This window comes from Dicentrarchus labrax, unplaced genomic scaffold (genome assembly GCF_905237075.1).
Source record: "Dicentrarchus labrax unplaced genomic scaffold, dlabrax2021, whole genome shotgun sequence".
Classification (NCBI taxonomy): Eukaryota; Metazoa; Chordata; class Actinopteri; family Moronidae; genus Dicentrarchus; species Dicentrarchus labrax.
Genome location: NW_026136706.1, coordinates 29,781,159 through 29,796,568, shown reverse-complemented (window position 1 = coordinate 29,796,568; position 15,410 = coordinate 29,781,159). Strand labels below are relative to the sequence as shown.

Here is a 15,410-nt window from a genome sequence, read left to right as displayed (position 1 = left end):
TGCTATTCAATTTTATTTGTATAGCGCCAATTCATAACAGAAGTTATCTCAGGACACTTTTCAAATAGAGCAGGTCTAGACCGAACTCCTTATAACATTATTTACAGAGACCCAACAGTACCACCATGAGAAAGCACTTGGAGACGGGGGCAAGGAAGAACTAGGACAGACCCTTTGGCTCTAGGTGGGTGGTAGAGAAGAGAGAGAGAGAGGGGAGAGAGAGAGAGAGAGGGGTACAAACAGAAGGACAGAGACAGAGACAAAGGTGCACAGCAACAACAGTAGCAACGACTAATAGTAGTGACTGATGATGAACATGAAGAAGATCATGACGATGACGAGAACAATGGTGGACAATGAGCAGTGATTATAGTAATAATAGTAACTGTAGTAATAATAACATTAATAATAATAATAATAATATCAGTGATGGCAGTCAAGCAGGACCATGGCAGGAGGCTCCACCAGGATCCATGAGAACCTGCCAGACGAGAAAGCACAAGAACTCCAGGGAAGAAGTGAAGTTAGTAACATGCACAATAAACATTTTCCAGGACAATATAGATTATATCCAGGATATTTGGTCATTTTAATCCATTTCCAGGTGTTTTCATGACTGGAAAACTAGTCTCTAAATTTCCAGGTTTTGCAGGATGCGTGGGAATCCTGATAGTCAGAGACTGTCAGTTTACTCAATGACAGAGAAGGGCTCTCTTCAGGAAGAAGGTTGGAACCAGTGAACTATGCCATGAGACTGTAGCAGGCAGAGTCCAGCTGGTTGCCTGTACTGGCTCACAGGCTTCTCTTCAGGAGTATTTTCTTATTGTTTAAATAGAGGTTAAATACTGTAAAACAGAAATGAATAGCCCAGGACTTTATTTGCCTCAGTGAACTCCACCTGCCTGTATTTGGAACAGGCCTTTAGCTCCTTTTGAACATATCTATTATGAATCCTTCATTTGGTGCTCATGGTTTCTGTAATATTAACGTAATTGAATTGTGAAGATTCTAACTGATCTAACCATGTGTAGCACGTGTACTGACATATTTGTGTCAGTGACCCAAGCAGCTTAGTAGTTTAGGAGTTTAATACATCAAAGAATTTCTCTAAGATCCAGACCAGGCATCAGAATGTGTAGCCACACCAGGCTGATAAAGGAGACCTGCCTCTAATTGGGATCCTGCTTTTAACTAAAGTTTTAAGGTAAAATAAGATAAATGAAGACCCTGGGGACAGCCCCCATCTATACAAAATCTGAACTTTAGTTCAATAAAGTAAGCAGAGAGCTAGCAGATGTTAACAGAATGTTGCATGCAAGTTTACATTTTCATTCCCCTTTATATGAAAACTGACTACGGCCACTATACCCACCTGTAGAAATGTGGTTCACGCTGTGTGAAGAAAAAAACTGAAACAGGGAAATGGAATTTTATACACAAACATTTTATTTGGTTAAATAAAGCAACAATCTAAGAACAGAGGTGTGAAAAGAGGAGAGGGTGTGTAAAGGGAGAAGCCTGTACAGGCCTATCAGTACACACACACAGAACATAATCCAAATATTTAAAACATTGTGATGACTGCTCTGCATTCTTCAATCAAGGCTGGTCTAGTCTCAGCCATTCCTTACAGGGAACACTCAAAAAGTAAAAATAAAAAAATACATACAGACTCTACAATGTTCCTTCTTTTCTTTCTCCTTATTTTACGCTCATTTTCAATTCAGGGTCAACAGGCGGCATCAAAAAGAGGCTCAACTTTGTTCTGTGTTGGATTGTTTCGCCCTGGGAGACACTAACAGTTGCTAAATAAAAACCAACTCAGTCCTAGACCAAAGTAAGAGACAACGATGGAGGGTGAGAGTTGAGGGAGGAGAAAAGTGGAGAGGACATTCATTTGTATTTACAAGACGTACTCGAGCTCATAGCGGACGTAAATGTTTTTCTCGTCGTTGTAGACTTGTGGGTAGTGGGCGATGAGGGCGTCTTGGGAGCCGATGTAGATGGAGTTGTAAATCTTCCAGTAGACGTCTCTCACCTTCCTGGCCGGATGGAACAGACCCTGGAGAAAGAAGCAATACAATAAGAGTTTATTACAGGCAATTTACTAATCCAACGCCTTTTCTTCTTTATACACCTAGCAATTAACTGAGTCATCTTTTATATCATCTGTCAATTTGTATGTTATTACTCCTTTCCTTGACAAACTCTGGACATGTTTTAGGCCACTATCAGACTGCAGACAAAAGTAGCACAAATCTTTTTCTTCCATGACAGTGTGAACGGCACAAATCAGACAGAATCTGATCTTCTCAATTCTGATTCAGGACCACTTTCATATGTGGTCCAAATCAGATACATTGCTAATTCTTTGCAATGTGACCTCAGTGTGAACAGTCAGAATGCATTGATTTTACATCATTCTAGATAGACATGTGGATCTGTGGATCATCGTGATTGTGACCGTGAGCTGTCCACACTGGAATCTGACATGGGCCACATTTAAAAAGTAATGTGAACAGCCAGACACACAATAAATGAGAACTGATCGGTCAAGCTTGTAGGGTGAACATAGCCTTTGTTTAAAGGGTCTAGGGTGGAGGTGGTGGTATGGTAGTTGGATTGGAAAAATAGGGTTGTTGGTGTAGTAAGACGTGATACTATGAACCATCATCATGTTTATCATTGTAATTACAATAATAATGATAATCTAGCAACGGCTAGGAAATGTTAATCCATTCATGGGGGATGGTCCTGACCTGTAAGCAGTACTGCAGCATGCGGCAGGGCCCGATGGCGACCCTCAGCCCCTCCAGGGCGCCCATAACAGCCTGGATTACATGAGGAGACGTCTCAAATACGTTGGGCCACACATAGTTGAGCAAGTGGTTGAGGGAGTCTTCGCAGCCAAAACCGTAGACGCCCAGAGACATGTGCTGGACCACAGCACTGGCTGTCTGCCTGTGGACCAAGTCTCTGCAGGATGACACAAAAACAGGGTCAAGGCTCAACCGTTACTGCTTTAACTGAACTGGAAATTTTAAATCAGTAGCCATGTGTTTACTTAAGTGCTAAACTTTAACTGACACCAAAAAGTGATTATTGAGCAAAGCTGAGGAATTCTGGGTTTTTGCAATGTCCCTTTGTCATCATTAGTGTACAGAAACCCTCACCTGTCCATGAGTGCGTCCTCCAGCAGTGGAGTGACAGCGTAGATGTAGTCTTTGCCCATCTCTCCAATGTACTCAAACAGGAAAGAGAGGGACTTGAGCACACCGTTCTGCACATTGAGCTCGGGCACGCGGTATTCGTTCATGAGCGCTGGCAGTACTGTGAATGGTGAACAGGTCTCGGCAACGATGGCGATGGCCACAGTTGTGCACACTCTGTTCTGGCGCTCCTGTACCTTCAGGTTATTGAGCAGAGTGGCCAGGACGTCATGGGGGCTAAGAGGAAGGAGCGGGGTAAAGGATTAGTTAAGATGGCATGGGCATGACGGTTTCTGCAGGGCTGCACAATGCGTCAGTTTGATGTTGTTTGAGAAAAGGTCGAATGTGTGACAAACAGCATTATAATAAAGTAGCAGTTCAGCAGAGATGCCCTGGTCTACAAATTTTGTTCTCTAGATTTTAAAAAAACCTGTTTACTGGTATATGGTGTTTATTTGGATTTTAAGAATTTCAGTGAAAATAACTGATTCATTAGCAAAAATAATCATTCCCTTTCTAGTCGTGAATCATATCGCAGTTGCAATATTTGACAATATAATTGTGTCATATCAATATCATATCATGCAGCCTTTTAATTGCATATAGTTTACAATCTGATAACCGTTGTATGTGTGTATGATTGTGTGTGGAAAAAACAGAAAGGACTTAATATTTTACAGAAGTATAAAACAATCATTCCTAATGATTTCTCAATAATTCATTGAATTATTAAATTATTAGGGGATTAAGACAATATTAATTATTAGAGTATTATATGTTGAATCGTAACCCCTGTATAGTGATAGTTGATTCTTACACAGCCCTATTCATTAATGCAACCCCAAGAGCTGCAGACACCCTGAACAGAGACAATCTGATTAACAAAAAGATTCGGTTTTCACAAAGATCTCCACGATGCTTTGACAGACTCACCCAATGGCTTTGGCAATGTAACCAAACGTGTTGACAGTAGCTCTGCGAATTGCTTTTTTGTGAGCCTTGAGCAGCTCCAGGAGTTCAAAGCAAATCCTCATCCACTCCCTGGCCGACACATACTCAGCACCCCTAAAATATATGAAAGATAAAAAGGAGTTAGGATAAGGTACAGGCCTGAAAGACACTGCAGTCACATTCCTATAGCTTCAATCTGAGGCTTTCTGCAACCGACCTGTCAGCAATCCTGCCCACCAGATCGATACAGTTCTCCTGCACCTTCTCATGTCTGTTCTTCAGGATGGGAGTCAAACGAGGAAGCAGGTCTTTGATTGGTGGGGTCATCTTATGCATACCTGCAATGAAAGGAACATGACACTATAGTTATCTAGAAGTTTCCTTCTCTAAATCCCAAAATCTAGATGACCGGCAAGGTAAAACAGGTTAATCATTCAAAATGCAATGACTGTTGATTCAGGTGATGTAGGATACGTACCAATAACGTTCACAATGGCCTTGAGTGCTCCCAGAATGCTACCCAACACCTCAGGGTACTCCTCTCCCAGGTACTCATACAGCACCACACCCAAGTGACCCATCAGCTTTTCCTGCAGTGGCGGACAAGCAGAACACGCATTAGTTTCTAAAATAAGTTCAAACAGTTTGGGTCTCTGAATGTGTGTGTATGTCTTCGTAGTGTACCTCCTGGCAGGTCTTCATGACCACAGCTGTACGGGAGATCAGGTCAGCAGCCTGCTGACGGACCTTCGCCGACTTGTTGTTCAGGCGCCACAGCACCGTACCGCAGATCTGAGGCAGGTAGGGTTTCACGCGCTTCCCGAGGGCATTCACCACTGTGCCAAAACCATTGAGCATCACAGAGTCCTGGAGGAAAAGGGAAAGGAAAAAACATTCTGTAAAGAGGGTTCTTCCTATACTGGAAGATCTTGACATTGCAAGCTGTTCTTCTACTTATTATACTTATGAGTGTAGTTGCTCTCACCTCTGTTGTCTGTTCCTGGAAGGCGTACAAGATACCGTCGATCAGCTGCTCCTCCAGCTTGTGGTCGATGTCAGCTGCGCCCAGGTTGCCCATGATTTTTTCTATAGTCTCCATCACCATCTTTCTGTACTGCTCTGCCTCATCTTTCAGGTCATCAACAATACGAGAGATGATCTCTGCTGCTCCCACTTTGTTGGCCAACTCCACTGTGGTGTCCACCAACTGTTTGAGGAGAAAGACAGTTCAGAAACGTGTACAGTGTTGGCAAAAGCTTCAGCAGTTTTGAAGTAAGTAACCTGGAATTTACTTTTTTAAATATATTTTTATGGGGCTTTTGCCTTTATTGCACATGTAGCCATGGGCCACAGGTTGCTGCAGCAAGGACACTGCTCTGTGTTTGCTAACCTGTCTGTAGTTGCGTCTATCCAGAGCCATCCTGTGTTGCCAAAAGTGCTTGAAGAAGGGGGGAAGGATCTCGGTCTTAATGTAGTTGGCTTCCACACCATCTGTGCCACAACACTGTTTCACCACCTATGAGACAAAACACAATTGCAGGTCAGAGATGGAAACTTGTGTCTGAGAGCATCGCCAAGGTGTCTCTTTGGTCCTGTGAATGTAACCAACGGGTGCAGGGTGAGAACAGATAGGACAGATGCCAGCTCTGCTAATTCTCATGTTGGTGTTGATGTAGCGAACTACTAGCCCTGATGCAACCATGAAGTGGCTGAACAGGCGAGAATGAGTCGCAGGAAGGTAGCTGAGGTTTATAGAAGCACGGTTAAAGCTACAGAAGTTTAACACCTAACATCAGTTTTTCTGCCCATCCCTTACCTTGAGTACAATCTTTTTCATCTCCTCATCAGGGGATTGGAACTCTCTGATGAGAATCAACATCACCTCTCTGGTGTAGTAGTTTGCATACTCAGCATCCATCAAAGGGATCAGATAACCAATAGCTTTGAGGAAAGCAGCCAGACCCTGGAGACAAAGGGCAAGAAATGCATTGTGAATACAAGCTTAGCTCATGAATTGTGGCGTGCAGAGCTGAATAATAAATGTATTTGTCTGACGCTGACAGCAGAGTATTAATGGGTCTTTCATCTGACCTCTACTGACAGCAGCAGCCCCTCCAAGGAGACGTTATAGCAAGCAAATATTCACACTATAGCCACATGCAGGCTTAGTGCTGGGTGTTGATCTTGCAATAGTTTGTTGTTTCCTCCAAAACCTGAGCTTTTGTAAAAGCTTTTATATTGTTTCAAAACAGGCTTCTTACCTTTCCTCTGTGCTGTCTGATACCCTTCCAGAGTGGCTTGAGGACTGAGTCAAAGGACTCTATACCATAGGGTGTGGCAGCTTCAGCAAGGGCAGCTATAGCCAGGGCACTGATGGTCCTCACCTTCTGCTGCTCATCCACCAGACCTGTGGTATCACACAGTCAAAACCAACAGTCAGAGATTGAACACATTTCATTACAGAAGTTATGACAGTGTTTATTAATCAATTACGAGCTGTGTCTGCAGGTTTTACTGTCAGTTCCAAGCACAATTTAAGCTTTTTAAAGCCATTTTAGAGTTTGGACTATAGTTACAACTTAAAAATGAAAAATACACATAAACAATGTCTCTGCATGTCAAAATAAAACCTTATTATTGTTGATAATGATCAATGGTGTAAGTCTACAAAAACCTGCAAACCCCTTTACATGTGACTGTGACTGACCATGTTCGATAATCTCCACCAAGCTGCGAAGGTGGGGCAGAATGGCGCAGCCCATAAGGATGGCAATCTGCTGCACGATCTTGATGCCTGTGTGTCGCGCCTGCCAGGACTTCTTGCTTTTACACACGGCTTTGAGAAAGGGCAGGAGAGAAGGAATGCCAAGAGCAGAGGCCACCACGGCGAAGGCTCGGGCTGTGGTGTTTCTCACATACTCGTCCATGTTGTCGATATCAGGTCTCATTGTGGAGATCATCGTAGCCAAACCAGCGGCCTGGGATGGACGGGAAATATAAACAAAGGTCAAATATCTGTTATCGCCAGATCTCCATTTACTGACCAGGTCATCATGAACCGAAAAACATAGCTTTCTAAATTAAATGTTTTAAACAATAGACTTAACAGTTTCCTTGCTGTAATTACATAATGTTCAGTTCATCCCCATGTTTATTTTGCCAACATAAAATGGTCATTAAAATGAAAATTAAGATTATCTTTTATATATTTATTTATATTATTACATTATGAATTAATCCAATCATTGAAGACCAGCCAAAACCACATTTAAGACATAAATAATAAATCAGGTTATTGGGTTTTAGATTTTAAGACCCCATGGTCACCCTGATATTCACTTGGACTGACACTGTCATCTGCCATAACTGTGGCAATGATTAATGTCTATCAAAGCAATAAATGACAAAATTCTGTCAATTGATTGTAACCAACGGGTGCAGATTGAGAACACACGAGGCATAAATGTCCCGTCTGCTAGCTCTCATGTTGGTATTCATCTAGCGAACGACTAGCCCTGATCTGACCACGGACTGGTCGAACAGGCGAGAATAGTTCGCAGGAAGTGGACTGTGCAGAATTTGTGAAGTTAAAACAAAAGTGTTCCACATTACCTTTGCCAAGTTAGAGATGATTTCTCTGCCCTCTACTCTGGCGTAGTAGTCTTCATCAATCAGCAGGGGCTCAATCACCACCAGGATCTGTGCACAAAAAAAGGTTAGTTCCCCAAACACAATCCACACAAAGTAAGTGCAGATCTTCCACACTCAGCCTACCTTGTGTACGTATGGTCGGACCAGGTCATCCAGTTTGTAGAGAATGCGGTCAATCACTTTGACCAGTAGGTGGCGCTCCTGGTCCTCGAGGGTGGGCGACATGAGCAATGGCAGGATCTGGTTGAACAGGGGGCCTGCTCCAAATTCACGAGCCTTATCTGTGATCTGACGCAGAGCGGCCTAGGAGAAGAGGAGGGGTTCAGTCAGTGAGATGATGATTGAGACGCTATCAACAGATGTGATGATTTGTCTGTTGCTCCCAGCAGATTATGATCGTGTACACTCCGACCTCTACTGAAAGCAGCAGTGTCTCAGAAAAGATTCTTTAGCTAGCAAATATTCACACTGCAGTCACATGCAGGCTTAGTGCTGGGTGTTGATCTTGCAATAGGTATTGTTTTTGTGCTTTATGCCATTACAAGCCTCCTTGGCTGATTCATGAGAAGAAATAGACTAGAGGAACTTTAAGGGAACACTGAAAATTGTAGGCCTTGTGGGATGGTTAAAAGGGGTATTGGAAAGTATAGGATTGTTCAAAGTAAGGAAATAACTGCGACCAACCTTCCTCATGGGTGGTGTTCCATTTTTAATCTTCAGTAGCAGCTTCATGATCTTCCTTTCTTTCTGCTCCTCAGGGCTCAGTGTGGACTCATCAACCTCCACCTAATGCAAACATACAAGAGCACAAGAACACACGTGTTGAACTTCTGACAGGACAAACACACAGCTGTTGATTTTACAGCTGTTTGCGTATATGTTGTGCGCACAAATGTGATGCTCACCAGCAGTTTGTCAAAATACTGGATGTCATCAGGTTTGAGGAAGGGGAGGTTTCCTGAGGGCTGGTCATTCATCTGTTTTGTAGTGCGGTCCTCCACCTGCATGTGGAAGCCCGTCATGCCTCCAATAGGAGTCGGTGTGGCTGACAGTTTACGGGCCGGAGTGCGGATTGGCACGTAGCCTGCTGGTGGAGGCAAGACCTGCGGAGGAGAAAAGGGTACTGTTCTGTCAGTACTGTGAATGCTTTTAATAATATTTACTCAGGCTTTTGCCACTAGAGAATTATGGACAATAAAAGGGCACAGACCTTGTATCCCTCTGGGAACATGGCATCAAGCTCCTCATCTGTGAGAGGCCGGTTCCGCTCATCAATTTCTCTCTCCCACCTCCATGCCTGCAGCTGCTCTGGAGTCATGCTCATCAGGTGACCTGAAGAAAACAGAAGAACAACACTTGAGGATTCATGTTACTAACATATTGTTGTTTAGATATCCATTAGCTTCTGAAAAGGCAGTTTCTTCTTTTCTTTCTTTTTCTTTTACATACATTAAAAGCTGCATAAAGTCATGTTAAAAAAGTAATGGGATGAATGCAACAAAAAGCTAAGGCGTGTTTACCTGGTGTTGGGGTGGCCATGTTCATGGCTGGTGTTCCTATGGGAGTTTTTCCTGGGGTCAGCAGTGGTGTTGAGGATCCCATCTGACTGGCAGGGGTTTCGTCCCACCGAGACTTCCTCTTACTGGCCCCTGGCGTTGGCGTCTCGCCCACCGACTCATCTCCTCTGTCTGTGCGTGGTGTTTCAGCCCAACCACTCCCGTGTCCCGGGGTCTCCCTTTCTGTCTTTGGGGTTTCGTCCCAGCGGTTCTTGCGTACACTTCCTGTAGCTCCGCCGTGGCCTGGCGTGGCGTGGCCAGGTGTGTCCCTGCCAGGGGTGGCAGCGCCGGCAGGTGTGTGACTGGGAGTGGGGTCCCACATTCGTGTACTGGGAGTGGCCCCTGGGGTGTCGCTGCCTTTAGGGCGGCCAGGGGTTTCATCCCATCGGCTGTTTGAAGGTGTGTGTGCAGGGGTGTGTCCTGGAGTCTACAACGGACCAGAAACAAAGAAATTATGGGATTAAAAAAATCAATAATCAATAAAACAATCAACAACCGGAAGATAGTTACCAAGTTACATTATACTGAGTAACTGACAATATTATTTTTTACCCACTGAAAGGTACTTATGGTATTATCCAGCAGTAACACGCTGAAACTTAAGTGGCTCACCTCAGCAGAGGAGTCAGCCTGGTCCCAGCTGGACATCTTTTTGGGTGTAGCATTAGAGGGGGTTTGGTCAGCTGTCTGGTCCCAGCGACGTTTACGTTTTGCGGCAGCTTGGCTGGCGGCGGACCCGTTGACAGCTTTCAGCTCCCCTGATTTGGCCTTCTCTGCCAGCTGCTGACGAATCTCTCTCTGCATGCAATAAATGCGCAAACGTCAGGATGACACAACTCTATAAAAGGATTAACATCTGACAACTTCAGGTAAAATAGTTTGCAGTCCATGTAAAAGAAAAGCACTGCTTACCTCCTCTTTGGACAGGTTCTGCTCTAACATGACGTCCACGTACGACCTGACTTGCAGCTTGGGGTCCGGTGTTTTGCCCCCTGCGCGAAAGAGCACGAACAAGAACATAGGACACTCATCAGTATACGCTCTAGGGACCCACGTTTTTACAAACACAGCAAGCACAAACACAGCCAGCTAACCCTGACTCTCTTTACCAACAGATTAACTTACGTTCCTGTTTTTACAAACAGCTGATTCACAAAACAAAGTCCTACTAAATTACATACAAATATACATTTGTCTCTCTTACATACAGTCATATCATTCTAATGAAAAACAAGCAGATACATAGAGAGAAGAGCTGAGGTTGTGGTGTTTTCTTAAAGTGGATTAAGAAGTTATAGCCATCACTGATGCAGGGGTCCTGGGCTGTGCTCTTCAGAATACGTACACTTTCAGTGCCAAGGGTCCTTCTGCAGTCAGACTTCAACCGGCAGAAAAGAAGCCTAGAAAATTTCTCTTTACCATTAGTAACACTTTGGAAAAGGGTTTGAACTCACACACAACAGTATACCACCTGTGTTGCATTGACTTACGGCACTCAAAACAAAGTATCTTCTTGGGGCATAACTAGAAAAAATTCATAAGAGACCCTGTGGTCCAGATTCCCACTTATCTTTACTAGCATATAAAGAGTCATGATTTTGAGGCTACATCTAGGAATGACATTACTACAGTACAAAAATATGAGTATGTACTTTGGCATTCAAATATAAAAATGAGGCAAAAAATAATAAATCTAGCCCAACTACATAAATGAGAATATGACATGCCAGAGCTCATAACAGCACTGGTTATTATTCAATCATCATACATTTAGATCTTGACTTCCTTTTCAGGACAAAAGGTAACTGATAAATATAAGCAAAGATATGTAGTCAAATATTTGGGCAGTAATTTTCCATCGTGAATGCATGGAGGGTTTTATCTAAATTTGTTGGAAATTGATAAGCCAAATGAAAAAACTTAAGAGGCTCTTGGGGGTTGAGGTTTGTTGTAGCTGTGCTGCATCTGATTCCCCTCACAGGCCCCAAACAAGCAGCCAGTGGACCCTGACCAAACTGACAAGTGCACAGTTCTCTGTGTTCCCCATAACCTACACAGGATGAGTTGCTGCACCCTTAACAGAGTGCAGTACAGGACTGGCAAAGCAGTACTGCTGTAGGAGAGAAATTAAGGACAGTTAGTATGGGCCTGTGGTATTGCGGTACACAATTTTTCTTGATAACATATTTCTATTTTACATGGAGAGTTGTAAAATAAAAATATATTTACACAACAACTTTGTACAAAGAGCTCTCTCTACATGCAGGCTTCAGATAAGCCCTACCTAGGCCAAACCTGAGACTCTCAGGCCATTTAAGCTCACTTTGCCAGGGGAACTGACTATGTAATAAAAATGCAAAGATAAGCTAGCTGACTTATAATTATTGCCAATTCCAATGCCATTTCCAAGCACAGGTCTGAATTCTTGCATAAGCAGAAAATGGTTAATTTGTGATAAGCTACAAAAACTCTAAAGCTAGAAACTATCATCATCAGGTCTGTAAGAAAAGCTGGCCTCATTCAACAGTAGGTTGAAACTATCTTGCGATGCAGTGTTCCTATGCTGAGGACCTTGCATATCTATCAACTTTGACAAGCCAACAGAGGTGGTGGAGTTACCACAAGATGCTTAAATTACAGCCCGGACAAAGAGAAATTGGGAAGACAAATGACTGACAAATTCAGTTTATGACTGAATTCTGGGTTGACTATGCCAAAGTAACCCATCATATGTCTCTCCACTGCCTGCCTTGGGATCTAATACTCTGTTTATTGTCATCAGTTGGTGAGCTCAGCATGGCATAGCACAGTTCACTGGCAGCTAAATTACACCTTCGGTGATATTAAAACTCACACTCCTCATCCTTGTACGCTACGACAAGAAGACCCTGCTCTTTCCCATTATAATCTAGGCTAACGCTCACATGGGATTGTTAACCCTTCGACTCACACACAACCCATCTGCGACCCACGTTTGTTAGGTGAATTACCCCTTTGAACACCTAACCACCTCTCCCACTAAAAGACATGGTAACCCTACAATGGGTTTAACTTGATTTTAAAAACGCACACACCAGGATGATAACAACAATATTTCCCCCAACCAAAATACTCCAGATAAATTATGAGCCCACACGCCATGTGTTGCAAAGTTGGAAGACGATACAAAGGCAGATCATAATAGGAAGAAAACGTACAATGACACAAAATGTTCTTGGACCACAAAGGATTGACCACAGGGAAGGCATCATGTCTGGGAGGCAAGCTATTGCATTGTGGTCGAAGGGTTTAACAGCAAAACTATGAGTGTGAAACCATTGGTAGTCATGGGGGTCACATAAACAGTGAACCGTGAAAAGGGGGAGGAAATGGGGACGGTGTAATGAAGACAAAAAAGAGCAAAATTTACCATCTGCGAAAGGGTCGAGACGCTCAGGTGAGATGATCATCTGTCGGCGCCGGGCTTTGTATTCATCTTCCCGCTCTGCGATCTTCTGCGGACGATGCTCTGCAAATGGGTCATACTGCAAAAGCAAGATGGGATAAAGGGTGTAAGTGCAGTTCAAAAGGCAAAAGGGCTCTTCATAAGTTCTGTGGAACAACAAAAAAAGAAAGAAACCAAAAACAGGGATTTCGTCCTTTAAGGACTCATTTTTCAGGACCTTTCCAGGAGTTTTTCTTGACAATACAGGACAGCACTTGTTCGCAAACAGTGTTCAGTGTTCTTGTTTTTTTAAAACTGTAGACAATTCAGAAAATTTTTTGCTTTCTGAATCGCCTACAGTTTTCCCCCTGACATAACATTAATTTGGCCACAGCATAGGCTAATGAAGAATAAACATTTTCCAGAACAATAATATTTTTCCAGAATATTTGGTCATTTAAAACCATTTCAATGTGTTTCTATGTCTGGAAAACTAGTCCCCAAACTTAAAGGGTTTCCAGGAGACATGGGAACCCTAAAACGTTTTTTAAATTTTGACTTATTATAAAACTCACAGAGAATGTACTTGATATTTGCCACTGAATAAATGAACACATACTTGCTCGTCTGACTGAGGAATGGCATTGAGTATTGCCACTGGTGCATGGTACCCTGGCTTCTTCTGTCCCAACAAGCTTGTTGATGAATCCTCTTCATCGTCCTGAGGAAAGAGAGAGACGCAGGAGTCTAGTCAAATGTCACAACAACAAAAAAAGGCTCTTCTAGCTCATGTGCAACAGGCAAAAGGGGGAGCAATCAATCTCCAAAATCAATGTGCACTTGCAATGGAACAAAAGGATGAAGGATCTGTAAACTCTGCAACTACCTGGGAGAGAAGAAACAAAAACAAACTTGTCTATGCCCTAGGTTGGAAAATACTTACATCCTCCTGTTCATTGGCAGCAATGGAAGTGACATATCCAGCAAAGCGACTGTCGCTGCCGCCATAGATCTCCTGGTCATAAAAGCCAGTGGAGTCAAGGCCTACTCCCTGCTCTCCTTCTTCCAGCAGGGTGGCCTTCATCCCCTGGATCTCCAGGATCTGGGCCTCGATATCTACCGGGGAATGAAAAAACAAACAGGAGACGATGAGATATTGCATTATCACCAACAAATCTGACTCCACAGTAAAACAAACAAACTAATTTTCGACGTTTCATTATTCAAACGACAGAGGCTTAACGAGCAGGACGGCGGAGTGACACGAATAGCTCAACGTGCGCGTTTGTGTAACGTATGGTGTTGTTAAATGAAGCTATTGCTAACTAGGTTAGCCACATGATAACCATATTAGCATTTAAACTCCAATAAACCGAGATAATCTTAAGATAGTCATACCATAATGCATGCGCAGTAAAAATAAAATATATTTACAGCACGTCGGTGAATGTGGTGATGAAGTTCTATAGACATTTAGAAAACATTTTAATAAGTGCATGGCGACGGTAGCTAACTAGCAAGCTAAAGCAGCTAGCAGCCAGCGCCATTATCTAAGCCGTCCGCGTTGCGTCGTTCTCTGGCCTGCTGCTTACAGCGTTTAAAAGCAATACATTCAAACATTAATATGTGTCCCAGACATCGCAACAGAAACTACTACATTTCTTAGCCTGTAAAACTGTGAAAAAGAATCTAAAATACAAGCTATTTAGTATTTTTTTTGCAAAAATTTTACCTTCGTGCGTTTTGGCGATCTTCGCCATTTTGGTGGTGGTTGTCGAGTCTGAAACCGGAAGCGCGTTAATCCACAGTTCCGTCTTTTTCAAGCAGATCTCAGACCAGTTTACAAAAGACAGGAAGCGTACTGGTAGAAGGAGGTATCGATACCGCAGTGGATAAATACTCTGTACCTGTGTGAGTCTTGAACACAACACGTATTAGAGGCAGAATGGATCAAAAGTCTTCATTATGTAGAATGCTCTTTCCAAAGTGTACAACATTACATATATGAGATTATTACTGACGCCTTAATATGTGTGAGTGCTGTTCTACATTGAGCTCATTTTAATTCATTTATATACTGCTGGGTAGTTTCATCTATGACAATGTATCTGACAATGCATCTTTTTTAATAAGGTCATATGTTTTGTATTTAAAATCATAATCTGAAGAGTAACCATAGACGTCAGATAGATATAGTCGAGTAAAAAGTACATACATTAACATACATTTTTAATCCACTACATTACATTGTAGTGGATTAAAAATGTGAAACGTAAACTCAAATGTTTACTTATAGGTTATTCATGTACTGTAGGTACTACTTCAGTAAATGCACTTTTTACCACTGTATTTATTACTATATGGCGATGTTGCAAACATAACACATTTATACGTATAATACAACAACTACATGATGATCATCATTATCATTATTATTATTATTAGAGTTACTTTTATACAGTCCTCAAATAGACTTGATGATGAGTCAATGTTTGATGTTTGTTATTTTTAATCTAGCGAAATGGATGCTTCAAATTTAAATTTAGAACACAAAAAATCAGAGCAATAATAAGCCGAGTAGAAATACACAATAAAATTCAGAATCAACTTTATTGGCCA

General features: G+C 42.5%; 1 protein-coding gene across 5 annotated transcripts; it reads right to left on the bottom strand.

The window, feature by feature from the left end:
* Positions 1 to 1,423: 1,423 nt before the first annotated feature.
* Positions 1,424 to 14,621, bottom strand: sf3b1 (splicing factor 3b, subunit 1). Of its 5 annotated transcripts, XM_051403735.1 has the most exons (24): positions 14,524 to 14,621; positions 13,735 to 13,907; positions 13,411 to 13,512; positions 12,777 to 12,891; positions 10,280 to 10,359; positions 9,980 to 10,165; positions 9,332 to 9,794; positions 9,022 to 9,143; positions 8,717 to 8,914; positions 8,496 to 8,597; positions 7,935 to 8,114; positions 7,773 to 7,859; positions 6,868 to 7,138; positions 6,422 to 6,567; positions 5,977 to 6,123; positions 5,551 to 5,676; positions 5,146 to 5,367; positions 4,845 to 5,027; positions 4,639 to 4,750; positions 4,378 to 4,498; positions 4,143 to 4,274; positions 3,174 to 3,446; positions 2,760 to 2,976; positions 1,424 to 2,062 (listed from the first exon to the last, which is right to left on the bottom strand). In XM_051403735.1, the coding sequence occupies exons 1-24, from the start codon at positions 14,549 to 14,551 to the stop codon at positions 1,904 to 1,906; spliced, it is 3,945 nt and encodes a 1,314-aa protein (XP_051259695.1). In that variant the 5' UTR covers positions 14,552 to 14,621; the 3' UTR covers positions 1,424 to 1,903. The 5 variants fall into 5 exon arrangements, 4 of the variants coding, with proteins under 4 accessions (XP_051259695.1, XP_051259696.1, XP_051259698.1 ...); XM_051403736.1 differs by lacking the exons at positions 12,777 to 12,891; positions 13,411 to 13,512; positions 13,735 to 13,907; positions 14,524 to 14,621 and adding an exon at positions 10,713 to 12,492; XR_007885229.1 differs by lacking the exons at positions 1,424 to 2,062; positions 2,760 to 2,976; positions 3,174 to 3,446; ... (13 more) ...; positions 9,022 to 9,143; positions 9,332 to 9,794 and adding an exon at positions 10,713 to 10,767 and having other exon boundaries at positions 10,076 to 10,165.
* Between the last annotated feature and the right edge of the window lie 789 nt (positions 14,622 to 15,410).